We start from the raw sequence: 18636 nt of genomic DNA, 5'->3' as shown, positions 1-18636 counted from the left end.
AAGGACACAGTGTCTGTGATAGTTAAATTCAGGATCATTTTTAAGGTAGCGATTAGGCATTCTCCATTATGTAACGAGTAGCTACAATAGTTCATCATGCATGATCAATTATGTACATCAGTAGCATTTTCATCCTCAATCAAATGAGTTTCATTAAAACAAATAAAATGTGCTGATTTTAGAGCTACTAATGGCGGCACGGCACTGCGGTTCACCAATGAGGCATGTTCATCTCATTTTTTCTGAAAATAATTTTTCTTTTGTGTAGAAAATGCTTTTACATCCTAATCTATGTATTTGTGCCTTTACACGTATTCAACAATGAACAATTGAAAGACAGCCAAGAGATCAGGTGGGCAAAAGAGAAATCATTTAGGATGTGTGAAGGAATCATTATGCATTCAACCCCCCTGTGAGGAGTGAAGCCTGGCACGTGCTATTGAATCAATAGAACTCAAATTTGTTTATGTCACAAACACGCACAGTGAGTAGCTGTAAGAGAGGAGAAAAAGTGAAACAACCAAACTTCGATTTGTAGCCCCCATTTCTTTATTTGTCAAGTTACTTTTAAATTATAAAAGTATTGACCTAAGAATAAATCAGTTGCTTAGATTGTAATCAAAATGCACTCAGTAAAACCACCCCTCGAGAATCAACTAATAAACCAGCAAAACCTGTGGTGTACAATCATTAGTGTTGTAACATTCAAGACTGGACTGCACACCCACAATCAATGCTGCTTTAACACATATGATGTGTGTGATTATTGTGTCTTGTGTGTTTTTGTGACGACAAAGAGAACACCCTAAATTGGTTGGTTTTATGTGTCATCATTCCCAGTCAAAGCATGTACTTGCTGCTAAATATATACATACTGCACAGACCTACATGTACAGCAACCTTTAAATGTTTCCCTTTCTGAAGTGATCTGAAAGCCATTTTTATGATCATCTGTTGTTCAGTGCCCCCTCAGATTCTTGTGCGGCCACGGGACCAGATCACAACACCAGGTCGCACTGTAACCTTTCTTTGCGGCACTAAAGGAAACCCTCCACCGGCTGTCTTTTGGCAAAAAGAAGGGAGCCAGGTAAGAAATTGTCATGTTTGTTTTGAAATCAGTTTTAAAGTCGTAAAAACACATTCTTAATGTTGTTTTTCGCAAATTGATCTTTTGTGCTAATAGTTTTGTGGCACCCACACAAAACAGAAAATGCTAATTATCTGTAGTTTTGATGTTAAATTTTGAATACAGACTGGTCATTTAAAAATAGATACAGGATATATTGAAGATGCCTCATATTAACCATTGTGATGGATATGCTTTATGGAGAACTTGAAAGTCCTACTCTTAACCCATCATTCTTTGCTTGGTCTGTGTGCTGTGTGTGGTGTTGTACCAGCATGACACTCACCCACACATTTGTACACACTTTCCAGTCCTTTTTTTCCACTCTTTTACTCAGCATCAGAGCGTGAGTCTGCTTAGACTTGCGCATCTAGGTATGTGTGCATGTGTGGGTTTGCACAAGTGTGTGATCAGCTCTCCAGCATGTTGGAATGCACTGAAAGACCTGATGAGAGTGTGTGGGTGCTGTGGCGAGGTTTACAGTTCTGTAACGGCGCGGGAAGATTGCTATTGGATGAGAATTTATGGAGGGGAGAGAGCACAAGAGAAGGGGAAGAGTGATGAACAATCATCGAGGAAGATGACACAGCTGGAATGTTGTGGGTAACCGTGTTAAAAATGAAAAATAAATGGGGGGCTGTATTTCTGTTGTTCAGATTTTACGTTTCCACCAAGTACTGTTTGTTTATTCACTTTTCTAACTTGTTTAAAAAGGACATACAGTTTAAAATATTCATAGGGCATATAAATAGCCCGGCAGTCCACATTTATCTCAATGGACAGGAGACACGAGAGAGCCAGCAGAGACAGCACAGGTAGGGTCTGTCTGTCTAAATATTGCGCTGAAAAATCTCTTAAGGTACCACCAAAACACAGTACTCTACTAGTAGAACAATACCCATGTAATAAAACCAAAGTGCAGATTAAAAGTTCATCAGAAATAACTAGTGAGCATCCAGCATTCACTCATAACAGGAGTGGACAGACATCCATGAACAAATGGACACACATCCAACAACTATCATTCATACAGCTCAGAAGCATCAGATGTTGAATATGGACCTGAAGTTAATTTGTATGGTGTGTTTTTTTATCTCCAGATCTTGCTGTTCCCTATTCAGGAACAGTCACAACAAGGCCGTTTTTCTGTGTCGCTTAGCGGTGAGCTAACCATCATTGATGTCCATGTCGAGGACTCCGGCTACTATATTTGCCAGGCCATCAGCGTGGCAGGCAGCATACTTACAAAAGCCCTCTTAGAGGTGGAAAGCGGTGAGTTACACACATGTATAGACACACATACACACACACACGCACACAATTCTATGTGGGCGGGTGGAGCCAACATTGCATAAGCAAGTTGCTAGAGTAATGTAAAATCGTTTCCCTAATACGGACATGATTTTCAGTCCTCACACCACAATAAGTCCCATAAGACCATATTTTTTGCGAATATACCGTACATCGCTCCTGAGTAGTACCAGTCAAAAAATGCATCATTTCGAAGAAAAACAAAAAAACGCATATAATTTGCCTCAGAGTGTGAATCAAGTTGTGGGGACAAATTTATTTTACCAAAAACTAGAACAATCACAATCGCCCCCAAATCCCCGTTTCCTAAGTGCATTCAGAAATACGCACTCCGACCCTTAAAGGATTGTTCAAATGTGCCATTCGTCTATTCAGATTGCTCCAAAAAATGGGTTATTCATCTTCTACTGTAGTTCTTGTGCTTCCATTACTTCTTCTACTTTCTTTTAGCGGTTGGCATATACTTTTGGTGCATTACAGCCACCTTCTTACCTCGTAACGCCGGTACATGTATTCCGTTATTCCGTTACTTACCAAGTGCCTATAAATCATCCGATATTTGTTGAACAGTAGGTTGTAATTATGTTTGTTAAAAGATGGCTTTATTGGAAGTTCTATATTAGGAATGATCGCCTATTTTTATTTTTTTTTGAGATATAGGTTGTTCCCAAGAAGCAGATTTGGTTGATAGTTGTGTTGTTTGTATTGTTTTATTTTGAGGAATGAAGGTGGAGCAAACACATTTTACTTCTACTTTCATGGCTTACAGATAAATTTCACAATTTAACAGGATCAATCCTATATACAAAGTATTGGCATCAAGAGACAACAAATTACTCCCTTAATAGATTAGATGTTTTTGTCCCCACTGGTTTTGAGATGACAATTTTGGATCTTACACTACAAACATCTCCCGCTGGGCTGGAGGCATAATGCTTAATCTCCTTTCGATGTACGCTGATGTTAAGTCAAACATCCTTCAAATCTGTCTCAAATTAAAATACCCCTCCCCCAAATGAGCAGACCGCAGGGGTTATCTGATGTAATCAAAGGAGACAAGTGGTGAAGGCACTATGCAAATAACCCAACCGCAACATATGCTGTCTTCCCTCAAAATAGGGTTTTAGTCCAGCACCACTCCTTGATGGAATTTTCACGTTTTGAGTTGGTTCCAGAAAAATCCTGGATTGGTCGGCAGCCAATTTCCGGGCACAAACTTTACACTTAAATTCACGCCTTTGGTCACTTTAGAGAAGCCCAGCATATATGCATTTTTGATGGTCAAACCCCGACAATCAAAACTGTGAGGGAAGCACGCTAACCACTGTGTTGCCTGTTGTTGCTATTATTATTGTTATTATTATTGTTATTGTTATTGTTATTGTTTTATTATTATGGCTACGTTTGATTGGTGAAACACAGTCACATGGTAGAGCCTGGCGCAGGTCTCTGACAAAATAAATGCACCTTTCTCTGAGAGAGAGAGAGAGAGAGAGAGAGAGAGGGAGAGAGGGAGAGAGGGAGAGAGGGAGAGAGGGAGAGACAGACGCGTATGTACGCGGAGGGGATTTAAGTAACGGGTTCAATGTAGCCTGATGTAGCGAAGTAAGAGTACAGTTTCTTCTTCACAAATCTACTCAAGTAAAAAGTATAGTGATTTAAAACTACTCCTAGAAGTACAGAATTTCCCAAAACTTACCCAAGTAAATGTAACGCATTAATACCCACCTCTGCTCTTGATACATCTGAACGTGAGCGTGGAAAAGTGTGTAAGCAACGTTTTTACATGAAGCCCCAGGTGGCTAGCTTTTAACTCAAACTCTAAAAGTGTGTAAGCAACGTTTTTACATGAAGCCCCAGGTGGCTAGCTTTTAACTCTAAAAGCTAGGAAATGGCAAGACTTGCCGTGCTAAAATGTACAATATATTTAATTCAAATAGTTTGTGTATTATTTTAATAGTTTCAACATTTTGCAGATGATCATCAAATTTATGTGCGGATCTTATTCAATGCTCCCAAGCAAGCAGATGAAAATTTTAGCTCTGTATTCATAATAACAATATGGTTAGGGTTAATTTTCTCATGAAGCAAAGGAATTAAAATGTATCTTGCTAAATGTCAGATTGTTGGATAGATTGAGCGGCTGGAATCTGATGTAACTGATGTAACTGATGATGTCAAAATAGTTTCTGAGCAACAGACTACCGAGTCATTTGGATTGGAGCTTTATGAAAGGGTATCACATTATCTAGCCAGATGGTTTCCTTACTTACTAACTGTCCTTGAATGACTTTTAAAGTCGATGCCTGTATCTTTTGAACAACTTTGTCATTCATCTTTTAAATCCCTCAGCGCCTTCAGATCGTGTTCCCCCCATCATCCGCCAAGGACCAGCAAATCATACATTTGCGCCAGGTTCAACCGCACAGCTACACTGCCACATCATGGGGAACCCTATTCCCAGTATTCAGTGGGAGAAAGATGGCCAGAGGATTCTAGTGAATGATGGTCGAATTAGTCTGATGGAAAATGGCACCTTCCAAATTGCCAATCTTCAGGTATGTAAAAGTTCTATGTTGTTTTTACAATAGCTTTGCCTTCAAATGTAGAATACCGTTATTGCCTGTCCTAGATTCAAACAGATTTTGTTTTCATGTTTAAATGTAAAATGATCATATTCATTGTAAATGATAAATCATCATTTTGTAAGTCACTGAATAGGTGGAGAGGCTGGAAATATATTTGCAAAATCACAACCGTGAGGGATGATCGCCATGATCATGATTATGCGAGGCCATTAGCAATCGTTTGTACTTTTGTACTCCATGTTAATGAAATCCATTTGGCACAGAAGTCCCTCTTGGGTAAGAAGCATCACCTGAGGTCACCTTAGCATTGCAGTGACTTGAGGAGACTCACAAATTGATTGATTGTGGATTTTTAATGACTAACGATAATTGAGGAAAAAAAATCACAGTACCTCAGAACATTCGAGACCTTGACGAAAGATAGAGCTGGAGATGTAGAAGCACATGGCAAGATTAGGGGTGAAAGAAATGGAGGAAGCACTCAGAAACCTCTTGAACGTGTTATGCCAGTTTATGCTTCATGTGGAACTAAGTGAGCAACTTAACTTCATGGAGAACTTGTTAGTGATTATGCTTTAGAACTCATCCATAGCTATCAATAGTATGTTACTGTTTACAGTGGAACCACTAATCACAATCTGTTCCACATGCTGATTTATTTCCCATAGTTTTATGAAGTTGTCAGTGTTTAAATATTTATTTTATTAATCTGTTCCAGGATTGCCCACATATAACCATTATTAACTATACAGTTAGTATTTTAAGCAGTGCAGTTAATATTTTAATATTTGGTGGAATAACGCTAACTTGCTATCGCTAACTGTATCAAGCCTGCAGAATATTGACTTCACCAGACTGTTGCATTCTTCATTAGAAATGCTTTTCCAGGCCTTTACTGCAGCCTCTTTTCGTTTTTATTTGGTACGGGGGATTTTCTCTTCAGTCTCCTCTTCAGGAGATAAAATGCAGGCTCTATTAGGTTAAGGTCCAGTGATTGACTTGACCAGTCTAAGATGTTCCACTTTCCCCCCGATGAAGTCCTTTGCTGTGTTGACTTCTCCTGATTAGCTTCGATGCATTTTTCTGAAAATTGCCATACAAAGTAGTGTTGTAGACGTCAGAATTCACTTTGCTGCTACCATTATGAGTTACATAATCAATAAAGACTAATGAGCCCATTCCAGAGGCAGCCATGCAAGCAAGCCCAAGCCATGACATTATCTCCGCCATGCTTCACAGATGAGCTTACGTACAGTATATGCTTTGGAGAATAAGTAAATCCTTTCTTTCTCTTTACTTTGGCTTTTCTATGACATTGTGGAGGTTAATCTTGACCTCATCAGTCAAGTTTGATCCAAAACTTTTGTCTATCATCTCTGTACTTTGTACTTTGCAAAATGTAATCTCACCTTCTGATTCTTTTTGCTGATGAGTGCTTTGCATCTTACTGAAATTTGCACGCAAACTAATTGGGAGACTATTCATCATTTAACAAGACAATGACCCAAAATAACAAACTTCATCTGGGGGAAGAAGTGGAAGTTTTGGTTATTTTGTCACGGTTTAGGGTGGAAATTCATTCCACTACAGGCTGATGTTGTGAAATGCAAACTGTTATTTAGGTTGTCTCCTTAGATTCAGAGATTTTATGTAAGAGTATCTGATTAACCAGATGTGACACTAATGAAGAAAATGCATTCTTAATAATAAATAAATATTGCTTAAACTTTAACATGTCCAAACTAAGAGACTGAAGCACATTAACCACTAAACTGCTAAATACATTCATTTTGAAGAACTCAAAATTAATCCAGAAATAATGCCTGTAAATACATCAGTGTAATCTGGGTTCTGGTCTGGGAACAGATGGTGGGATTGTTCCTCAGATGTTGGCAGTGAGATGCCATTACTGTGGAATCTTTGCCAGGCATTCATACCGCCGATGTCCCAAACAGGATCCAAGACATCCTGAAATGAAATTTGAATGTGTCAGGGTTAAATGGTATTTTTTGCAGCCATTCTGCTAAATCATGTGTACAACTCTTAGTCCACTGGCCACATCTGGCTCAGCAAGCAATTTACATGCCTACACGTACATACCTACATGTGCCTGCGCCTATACGTACAGTACACGTGTGCTAATGGCCACCAAATGCCTATGGCCACTGAGATGTGGTCACCCAGGACCCCACTGAAAAATGTCCACACGCAAAACACAGAAATCTCTGTTTCAACACAAGTCAACACAAAAAACAAACAATATGGGAGACAATACTCAAACATTTCATTGTAACTCAAACAGCAAACAGAAAATTACGTGTCTGAATTGTATCCGCATTCACGTCACTGTTTAGCGGGATTTTGCCCGGCAGGTAACACCAATGCCTCCCGCCTTTCTAGTTAAATAGAAATTAGTCATTTTTGTGCTATGCCTTTAATTTACGAAGTAGCCAACAATAACTATTGTCTGCTTTTGTGCTTCGTCCATTTTTTTATGTTCAGGGTCATGACCGTACAAAAATAACAAATTTGACCTCTTAATCCGAATATAATAATTTTTCTTTATGATTTAGTCTTTTTTTTAGTTTTCTTTTCAAAAGAGTACTGGTATTTGAATGTGTGGAAGACAATATTAACACTATGGTAACATTTAAAAATCAATCATTATTTATGTTAAATAGCTTCTATATACTTCTGTATAAAACATTCCAGAAAAAAACATTTCTGAAACACTGTAAATTAACAGATTCTCTATTTATCTTGCAGTAATCTCTCTGGCCTTCCTCTCTTATGGTCTCGTCTCTTCCTCTTCACTCATTCATTTTTCAGCAATCTGTTTCACGCAGGACCCGAGCCGCTGGCTTTGATTAATAGTAATGTGTTGCGGTAGTTTACCCCATCCACCTCCCATGCCAATTCCCCATTCACTGATTAGACACCACCATCTGGGGACCTGTATTGTACGCCCTCAGATAGACACACCATTAACCTGCCCACAAGTTGCCCCAAGGTCAAGGCCTGTAGAAAGTGACTAAGAGTAAAAACCGACGTGGTGTGCAAGACCTATTCCCTGTCCTGCAAGGCACACTTACAAGCCCCTCAAGGCTTGACTAATGCCCCTGTCAGTGTTACATAATAATGAGCCAGCCTCCAGAAATTGGAGAGGAGGAGGGTCAAACGTGCATTCAGTTCAGCAAGGCATTCACCATGATTACACCATTTTTTCTCACTCCTTATCCATGATGAATAACATTTTCAATTGGAAGATAACAGAAAGTGCTCTGTATTCTCTAAGTGAGAAGTGTTTGAAAGCCTCAGATCTTCAAGTAAAAAAGAGAAACAAATTTACAGTATGTGAAGCACTTTAAGTTGCATTTTCATGTGTGAAAAGCTCTGCATAAATAAAGTTGGAATTCATTTTTTTTGTCACGTACGTAGCAATGAGTGTAAATTGAATTTTTAGAAAATATTGCCAAGAGGTAGAATGTACACGATGAAGGGGTCCAAGAAAGAGCTCTGAGGCACATTGGTGGTAGCGAGAGATTGATGGGATGTGAAGAATTGAATTAGACAAACTGGATGAGGTCCAAGCAGTAGGATCTGAACCAGTGGAGGGGTGGGTGTGCAATGCCAATGCCATTGTGATGTCTGTTAATGAAGATCGTGTGTGAAATGGTGTTGAAAGTTGGTGACTAGACCAGAGTCATTTTCCAGGAGGAGTCAGCGATTTTAAAGTTCAGGGGTGGGGCTATGGAGGGGGCTGAAACTAGACTGGAATTGTTCATAAAGATTATTGCAAGTAAGGTGGTAATTGAGATAAATCTTTGAGATCCATTGAAAGACGGCGATTGGACGTTTATTGAAAGTATTTGGTTCTGAACCAAGTTTTTTCAGCACATGGCTGCAATTCTGAATGCTGAGTGAACAGTTTGAGTGGTAAGAGATGATTGGTATGATGTTAGTAGTAATAAGGGGGACCAAAGAGAGGAGGTAAGTTTTAAGGGAAGGAGGTAAGGAGGCGTCAATTTGGCAAGTGCGGGTCCTGAAGTGACAGATAACTTCCAAAATGTTCATTGCAGACGGCAGAGTAAAACTTAAAAGTGACTGAGTTGTGGAAAAGAAGGAGACAGGAAGGATGGACTAAGGCAGGAGGAAGGGGAAAGTTAGTAGTTCGAATTTTTTTAATTGAAAAATTTCATGAGGGAATTACAGAAAGATGATGAATACAAGTGGGAAGGAAGCGATTCCGATGTCCGTGTAATATTCTCTAGCAGGGAGAATGATGCCTTTGAGTTACCTTCAAACGCAATACACAATATGCAGCCAAATATGTATCTGTATATTATCACAGTTTTTAACCAAAGGCAAAGGAATCTCTTCTTCTTTAAATCAGAGTCTGTGTAAGACCTAATTTTTGCTTGTTGTAAGCAGTTTTACGATCTGTATATCGTCTGCTTTGCACCTTAAAACTGTAGTAGTGTATAGAGCATTTGTGCACCAGCGGGTAGATTTATCGCACACTTCATAATTTTATTTGCATGTGCCCTGTCCTGAATACTAAGTAGCTGTTGGGTTAAAAGACAGGTTCGTCAGAAATTTTGAGAGTTCTAACTGGTCATTAAAATTCCGTCTTTGATCCTACTTTTAAATCTCCTGCTCTGGCAGCTAGGGATTACTGTAGATGACGAGCATAAAAAACATAAGCTTCAAATACTGTATAACACACACACACGCATGAACACACACATATATACATGTATATATATATATATATATATATATATATATATATGTATGTATGTATGTATGTATGTATGTATGTATGTATGTATGTATGTATGTATGTATGTATGTATGTATGTATGTATGTATGTATGTATGTATGTATGTATGTATGTATGTATGTATGTATGTATGTGTGTATGTATGTATGTATGTATGTATGTGTGTATGTATGTATGTATGTGTGTATGTATGTATGTATGTATATATGTGTATATATGTATATATGTATGTATATATTTTTTGCACTTTTTTGCACACTATGCTAATGTTAACAATACTGCTGTCTTGGTAAAGTTTAAGAACTGTAAAAAAAAAAAAAAAAAAAAAAAACAAATGGGCGGATATCCCGTGCTTCGCTTCGCGTCCCACCGCTCCAAACGCATCATTCGCGCCACCCCGCACGCAACCGCGCGAACTACATTGACTCCAATTGAAACACGCCGCCAGAAACACTCCCAACGCAGTTGGTGTGAACGTAGCAATACAGTAGTGAGGACGGATGAGGGACTGGCGATGCCTTTGCGAACGACCAGTCGATCGCGATCCACGAAATGGGCACCCCTGTTTTAAACGTATGTGCTTAGTCGTACTGGATGAATCACAATTTACAGATTTCATATTAGTCTATTGAAAATAATTGATTTTTTAAAAACTTTTTTAGAAAAGAAAAATCATTTAATTGATTAAAGATAAAATTAAAAACAAATTTGAGAGGAAAAATACTATACTTCAAAATATCTGATAGTTAAACACACTTTTGTGCTACAAATTTCCTCTTAGGTGCTATTAATTGGGGCACAAATCTAATTGATTGAGTGGAATTTCTCTTGATATCGATCAGGTGTCCATTGCAATATATCCATCAATCCATTATCCAAACTGCTTATACTCACAAGGGTCACAGACGTGCTGGAGCCTATCCCAGCTGTCTTTGGGCTGTAGGTGGGGTATAACCTGATTTGGATGCCAGCCAATTGCAATGCACACATAGACAAACAACCATTCACACTCACAATCACACCTAGGGACAATATAGTGTTCAATTAACCTACCATGCATGTTTTTGGAATGTGGGAGGAAACCTGAGTACCCGGAGAAAACCCCCAAAACTGTGCTAACTTGTCTCCACCATGCCACCCTTATTTTGCGGTACTGTTTTAAAGCTTTTATTCTATTGCATCTGTATCTCAAGTCAAATGCTCGTGCATGTGCTCTGCCTTCATCTTTTCAAACCACTGTCACTGAAAATGCAGTCACTGGGTTGGTCGTTAATTAGGGCTCCATGTTCTGCCAACTTCTTTGTAGCTCAACGGAGCACAACGCTTTCTGCTTTTGAGAGATATGTCATTTTGTCACATCACTGCTAATGAGTACATTAAGACTAAAGCACGGACTCTTACTCACAGACACTAAACTGATGACACACACATCTTTTTTTCTGTTGCCAGGAAACCGACTCTGGCGTTTACACCTGCCTGGCTGCCAGCTCTAGCGGTGAGACGAGTTGGAGTGGAGTGCTCACAGTCAAAGGTATGTTGTCTCTGCATGCCTTAAATCTATGCAAATGTGAGCTTCATGTTGCACTGGATTGAGATCAGAAATCCCTGATCTTAATACACTAAAGATTTTACATTTCTAAAAGTAGATACTTGCAAAGCTATTTTAAAAAAAATTGCATCAACACACTTCCAATAGAAAAAAAATACATTTTTTATTCCACAAGGGAAATTAGATTGTGACAGCAGCAATATTCATAATTACACCAAAATAAAAGATAATAAATAAAATGAGTATCCAACAAGTAAAAAGAAAAAGACCAGACAAAAACAGCAGGAGGGAGACCCAAGGAATATTAACACGTAATCTAAAATGGAAGAAAAAAGAGACCGAGATTTTAAGGTGCTGCTGTTGGGCAAGTAATCAATAAGAAACTCCAGATTGCCACCACAGTAGCCATACAACTTGTGCAACGCAAGTATTGCAGTGGCAGTTAATATATAGTAACATGACATGTTGATTCATCAAATACACCTGCCACATCTGTGAGGCAGACATGCGAACCACTACCACAACCTGCTGTGTGTCACAAACTTACTCACACAGCTCCAGGGACTGCAGTGAAGATACTCAGTCCAAATTACAGCGATAACACAAAGGTCATTATCATGGAAGTGCCACTGCTAAAGGAGAATGTTGTTGTTCAATTTAAATGTTTATTCCTCACTCTACATTTATTTATCTGCCTCTCCTTGCCATGCAGAGAATGCAGACCTGTCAGTTGCTCAGACCACTGAGCCTTTCCAGTTGCCAGGTCCACCACACAAACCCATTGTCACAGATGTGTCCAAGAACAGTGTCTCTCTGACATGGCAACCAAATGCCCATGAGGGAGGAGCTGCAGTGACCTCCTACATTGTGGAGGCCTTCAGGTGACTTTTATGAATCAGGAATCAAATTACGTTTTCACACTTTGACATAACACAGGCATAGTAACAAATGTGAAAATGATTGGAAAGAACACCCACTAATAAGAAGTTGTATTTTCCGGGGAATGTTGTGCAATATTCTATTTCAGTGAGTCTCGATCACTGTGCCGTTGAGAGATCATCAGGTGTGCCACGGAAAATTATCCAATGTCAATTATTTATTTTCAATGTTTTTGTTGTTTTTTCTTAATTTATGTATGCAAAGCACATAGAATAACAGGCAAAACAATTAAACGCTCTTCCACTACAGGTAAAGGTACATAATTAACTAGTCTAACCAGTTTTTATGAATCGTTTTGTGAAGTGGTGTGCCGTGAAATTTTTTCCCAGGTGAAATATGTGCCTTTGCTCAATTAAAGTTGAGAAACACTGTTCTATTATAAATATAGCAGTCGAGATTTATACCTTAATTAATATTTCTCAAGTCATTCCTTAATTCAAAAGAACATTGTAGACTGTATAGGAAAATAGGAAGTACATTATTTTTCCTCTTGGAGTATAGTAGCTTTGGCCTTTTTAGAAGTGGCAGTATTAAATAGTTGGCTTTTCTAGTGCTACATTTAGCATTGCGACGATTAATAATAATACAATTTGCGCATTACAATTATGAAAAAAGTTTTCCCAGAGGAAATTAAAATGAGCCTTCCCAAGGTCTAATTGCCAACATAAAACCTTTATTAACTGTAAAGACCATTTTAAGTAACTACTAGGGGTGGAAATTGCTCATGATTTAATTACGATTCAGGCAAAATTTTCATTACCGATTATCAATGCATTGTGAATTTATTTTTATGTTATTTGTTTTTGTTTTCAAATAATGAACCCAAGTTAGACATCGTAACTGTTTAGCACATTTTATGAGACCATTCTTTGATTACCTCTGTAGTTCAATGGGCAAAGGTTTTGTGTTGAACAGTTGTGTGGCATGCATTTGGTCCCTGTGCCTTCAGTGGGCATTTACCTGACTTAATCCACCAACTATACTTGTACAAAAATTGAATAGAAAACTTGCCACGTACACATCTCGATCAGTTCACAATAAATAATTATCTAATAACAGGAATAAATATTTTTTTTAAATATTGTGAGGATAAGCGGTATCGATAATGGATGGATGGATGGATGGATGAAAATGTGTGCAGATTGATAAAAATGTGTTTTGCTTGTTGAAGTTGTTTTGCTCCAACCAGCCAACGAGAGGATGCCAAAATGTTGACGTCATTGAAAGCCATCTTGTGAAGATGAATTTGAAACCTGGTTGGTAAAGAAACAGCCCCCTTGCTAATGTAGTCTAAATTACATCAGCTCTCACTTCAGATTCTGAAGGTCCTGGGAAGATTAGATTGACATGGCAGGGCATAAAGGTTGAAATCTGACTGGAGAAAATAATCAAACATCCACATTCACATACCTGAAGCAGTATAGCCAAGAGGAACGCTGCAAAATGAGGGGAAAACATGCATGCTCATCTGTGGGGAGTGATTTCAAGAGGAAAATTGATGAGTCATGTTCCCTCTTTGTACAAACTGGCACTGGACCACAAAGGGCCACGGTGCCCCTGGGGAGCACATCTAAAAGTGTCAAACAAATGGATGGGAAGGTCTTTGTGAATCTTCAGTTGTGCCAAGGTGATAATAAATTCACGGAGAAACAGAGAGGCAAGTGGAAGCGGGTATAAGGTTGAAAGATAATGAATCTCGTGTAGTACCGCCGGACCAAGAACAAGCTCACCTTTCCTCTTAAAAGCTGTGTGTCCTTCATTTTAAATTTTTTATCACCATAGCAAATTTAGAATCTCTAGCAGGCAGGAATTTCTCTCAAGTGGCCAGCTTTAGTAACAGCTGTTATTGTTTGTCACAGATTCCCAACCAGAGTGCTGTGGCACACTAGCGTATGCGGTAAATTATCCAATTACACTGCATTTGTCATAAAATTATTGTTTATTAATTAGAGATATATCTTTATTCATCTCTCTTTGTCAGCAACGTATAATCACAGAAAGAACAATGACATGTTTTACTGATATTTTCTTTTATTTTTTAATTTAACCTTTATTTAGCCAGGCAAAACTGAGTAAGAACAAAATTCTTATTTACAACTGCGGCCTGGCAAGAGGCAAAGCCTCTTGAGAAAAGGAAAATATGTAAGTAAACACAATTAACAAATTTGAGTCAATTGAGACAAGAGCCTCTTTAATCCAATAGTCATACTTTTTGCGTATTTGTTGTGTGCCATGACATTTTCCTAATGAAAAAATGTGTGCCTTGACTTAATCAAGGTTTGGAAATACTAGTTTCCCAGATCTTGCGTGCAAGGGGGAGCCAAAAATAACTATTGCCTAGAGATCTTCCCATTTCTCAATTAATGATTCAGTAAATGAATACTGTATTGCAAAACACGCACACTCGCAAAGGCAGTTTGTGTCTCTTCGCTATTTGTGACTTCAATAATGGAATATTTTTGATACTCAAAGCCTCTAGTGGAATGTTACATCACACACCATGCAAGTTTGAAGCAATGATTTGTCCGGGTAGACATTTTAATATGAACGAGATAGCAATACATCCTACGGCGTCAGCTGTGGCAAATCTCATGCAAAGCGCAAGTCGGGTGGCACATTAATCCCAGTGTGCGTTTAAACATTAGAAACATCATTTGTCTTGTCATCTTTTACAGCCAGTCAGCCGGCAGCACTTGGCAAACTGTAGCTGACATGGTGAAGGTGGAAACGCACACAATCACTGGCCTCCTCCCCAACACCATCTACTTGTTTATTGTCCGAGCTGTCAATGCCTATGGCCTGAGCGACCCGAGCCCCATCTCAGAGCCTGTCAGAACACAAGGTCAGTCGGAGGAGCCTCATAACATGAATTATCTCCGGAGTTGTTACGTGAACCGAAGTGTAATCTTGATTTGCATGTATGTTTGCCTCAGATGTGAGTCCCACTGGTCAGGGAGTGGACCACCGGCAGTTGCAGAGAGAACTGGGGGAGGTGGCGGTCCAACTGCAAGAGCCCATCAGACCGACTACATCCTCAATCCGAGTCTCCTGGGCTGTAAGTCTCTTCATTTATTTTTTCGCTATTCCAGGGAAGGTCCTCCTGTACCCTATCTCATTTCTTCCCCTAGGTTGATCGTCAATCTCAGTACGTGCAGGGATACCGTCTCTTTTATCGCCCCAGTGGAGGAACATGGCTCATCCAAGACATCAATTCCCCGTCAGAGCGCAGCACTGTACTTACCAGCCTGCTTAAAGGCACTGAGTATGAAATAAAGATCCGGCCTTATTTTGACGAGTTTCAGGGGAAGGACAGCCGTACGATACTGGTTCGAACCCCAGAAGAAGGTAATAGTTCCACAGAAAGAGTTTCAGGGAACACTGATTTATTTCATCAAAATACAGTATGTAAAGTTAAAAAAAAAAGAAAAGTACACACTCTGGCTTTAGAACACAGGTGTCAAACTGAAGGCCTGGGGGCCAGATTCGGCCGGCGACATCATTTTATGTGGCCCGTGAAGGAAAATATGCGTCGACTTCATGATTCTTGCAAATTAACAACACTGCAGTATGAGATATTCCAGGCATTTTTTTTATTTTTTACCAATCCCACCTTTGAAATTAATTGAAAAATATTTGAACAATTATTTACTGGCTTCTGATTTCAATACTAGTTATCCATCAATTTGTAATTTAAGGCGATAATACATTTATATGGGCTCACTGCAGTAACTGCCCTCCGACGGACACCGTAACTACCATGTGGCCCGCGAAAAAAATGAGTTTGACACCCCAGCTTTAGAGTCATCAGCATCGCCATTTATGACTCAACATTAATGTTTAAAATGTAATCTTATTTGAGTGTTTTATTTGCAGTGGCGTCCTTTGCAGGCTATTATTAATATAAAAAATAACACAGCAGTCTGATTTGCGTTCAGCATTTTGGATTAACCTGCCTGAATAACTAAGTTTACTTAATTACTTAATACAGTAGTGTTATCCGCCCCAACAAAGAGCATATGTATTTTTTAAAATTCATTTTATATTATAATTATGCTGCAGTTTAAGTAGCTGCCTCGGTATGCTCATGTGCTGGCTTCATTTGATATTAATGCCGTCTCCTGCGTTTTAGTACCTAGTGCCTCGCCAAGAGCTGTTACAGTGGCAACAGTGAAGCAAAGCAACACCTCCAGCATCATCGTCTCATGGGAGCCTCCACCCAGTGACATGCAGAATGGCATCATCCAAGAGTACAGGGTAAACACCTCTGACGCCGCAGTATCAAACCGGTGTAGATGGCACACATCTACTCGACACCACCTCAGTGAAAACATGACAAAGAAAAAGAAAGACGCAAAACACTGTACATCAATGTCAACGACACTACTCTAAAAGGTTGTTGAGAATGCACCAATAACGCATAAAAAACAAGAATGTATGAAGCAAACTTATCGATCAGAGCAATAAAAAAAAAAGAGGATGAAGAAGAGAACAAAGGGATAGTGGAAAGTGTTTTCTATGTTACATAAGAGAAGTAGTGTGTGTGTGTGTGGGGGGGGGGGGGGTTGTGTGTATGTGTGTGTGTTTGTGAAAGGAAGGAGATATTGTAGGGCAACCTTTTTCCCGCCACGGACCGGTTCACGGTCCAACGGCAACCATCCGTTACATTCCTGTCCAGGTGATAACGTAATTGAGGCATACTGTATGTGCTCCACTACATCATTTGTGTATTTTTCCAAAAGATATCTGCAGGATTTTGATTTAATTTCTGAGGTGTTTTTTCATTCTTTTAAACACAATGAATGTACATGCATGTTGCAAGAAGTCACACAAATACATTTTAAAGTTGAAATGTACTCTAAAATTTAGCAAATCAAAACTTGATCGTTTCACAGTTGTCTTTGTTTATTAAGTGTAAATTGTGTATCCCCTGGTCACTCACAAATATAGCCGGTTGTTGCATGTGTTATGGCAAGAACAAAGATGGATGTTTGCGGCAGAAAATATTGCACGGCAAGTGTAAATAGAAAACTACAACTTTGTCAATCAAATTGTGCATCCATTGGCAAGGCAGTTTATCAGCGAAAGTAAATGCAATTGAAATGGTCCTGTCCCTCTGTATGTAAACAGGTTTGGTGTGTGAGCAGTGGCAACATCAACCAGACACGCTACTACATCAACAAGACAGTGGAAGGGCACACTTTGTCCACGTCGTTGAAAGGCCTAATGCCCGGTGTCCTTTACCAGGTCCAGGTGGCAGCCGTTACTGGTGCCGGTGTCGGCACCCGCAGTCAGCCTTTGCCCATCCTCATCAGTGAGTCCAAACGTTGAGAAAATTGGCACATTCTATGAGGCAGGGATGAATTGTTCAACCCACCACAAGTCACGACTCAAATATATCTTTCTATTATACCAGTAGATTCCTACAAATGACCAAATACTGTATTGCAGTCTTTATCCAGCTCTGAATGAGGAAAGTTTCCTACTTTATTGTGCTCTAATGTTGGATGACCTGACCACACATTCACATTGCGTCAGGGTTAATGTTAAACTTTAAAGTTGTTGTTCAAACTGAAATGATAAATCAGTGTTTTAGACATCAAGTTAATAATGCAGCCAAGGGCAAGTGCTTAGCATTTATTGGCTTGCTGTCAATAGTACCGCAAAAGTAGATTTCACAAGAAAATTATTCCTTTCTTGTCTTTTTCAACTATATTTTTATTCATCTGATCTTCAAACAACAAAACCTCTTGACATAATGCAATACACCCTGACTACAAGAAAATAACTAAAATGCGTGGGACATACATTTCCATATATGGGTTTGCCCTCCGTCAACTTCGACTGCTCTTTGTCGATTTTTGACTGTGTTGTCCTTCTCTCAGAGATGGCAGCTGAACAGCCGTCTGTGGCAGGCGCCACTGACACTGGCGACGACAGCGGGGAGAGCAACGTGAGTCTGGCCGAGCAGATTACTGATGTGGTCAAGCAGCCGGCGTTCATCGCAGGCATCGGCGGAGCCTGCTGGGTCATCCTCATGGGCTTCAGCGTCTGGATCTATTGCCGACGCAAAAAGAGAAAGGAGTTGAGCCACTACACGGCTTCCTTTGCTTACACGGCAGCAGGTTAGCGTAGTTACAACACACCCGATTAAATATACAAACAGTATTCAGTATTAAATGAGTTATTATTAGGCTGTTTTAGGAAAAGTAGTCACAAGTGAATGTACAGTACTCTAAGTGGCTTTTCATTCTTTGTTTCCTGCAGTTGGATTTCCTCATGGAGAGGGATCTGGACACAATGGAAGGTAATAAGTGAACATTTACTGTGTGTTGAGTTCAC

General features: G+C 39.3%; 1 protein-coding gene across 1 annotated transcript in view; it reads left to right on the top strand.

The window, feature by feature from the left end:
• robo3 (roundabout, axon guidance receptor, homolog 3 (Drosophila)) overlaps positions 1 to 18636 on the top strand; it is a 100556-nt gene that overhangs the window by 57298 nt on the left and 24622 nt on the right. Inside the window, exons 7-18 of the mRNA XM_086012482.1 lie at positions 963 to 1087; positions 2227 to 2398; positions 4790 to 4995; positions 11259 to 11340; positions 12071 to 12239; positions 14973 to 15139; positions 15231 to 15352; positions 15426 to 15642; positions 16427 to 16551; positions 17425 to 17608; positions 18180 to 18419; positions 18562 to 18601. Of these exons, the coding sequence (XP_085868608.1) occupies positions 963 to 1087; positions 2227 to 2398; positions 4790 to 4995; positions 11259 to 11340; positions 12071 to 12239; positions 14973 to 15139; positions 15231 to 15352; positions 15426 to 15642; positions 16427 to 16551; positions 17425 to 17608; positions 18180 to 18419; positions 18562 to 18601 (1849 nt within the window). The remainder of the gene's footprint in view (positions 1 to 962; positions 1088 to 2226; positions 2399 to 4789; positions 4996 to 11258; positions 11341 to 12070; positions 12240 to 14972; positions 15140 to 15230; positions 15353 to 15425; positions 15643 to 16426; positions 16552 to 17424; positions 17609 to 18179; positions 18420 to 18561; positions 18602 to 18636) is intronic.

Source organism: Filicampus tigris, chromosome 17 (assembly GCF_054856515.1).
Source record: "Filicampus tigris isolate MCC_2025a chromosome 17, RoL_Ftig_1.0, whole genome shotgun sequence".
NCBI classification, from domain to species: Eukaryota; Metazoa; Chordata; class Actinopteri; order Syngnathiformes; family Syngnathidae; genus Filicampus; species Filicampus tigris.
Note: the sequence above shows the minus strand (reverse complement) of the source record. Positions and strands in the feature narration are given on the sequence as shown.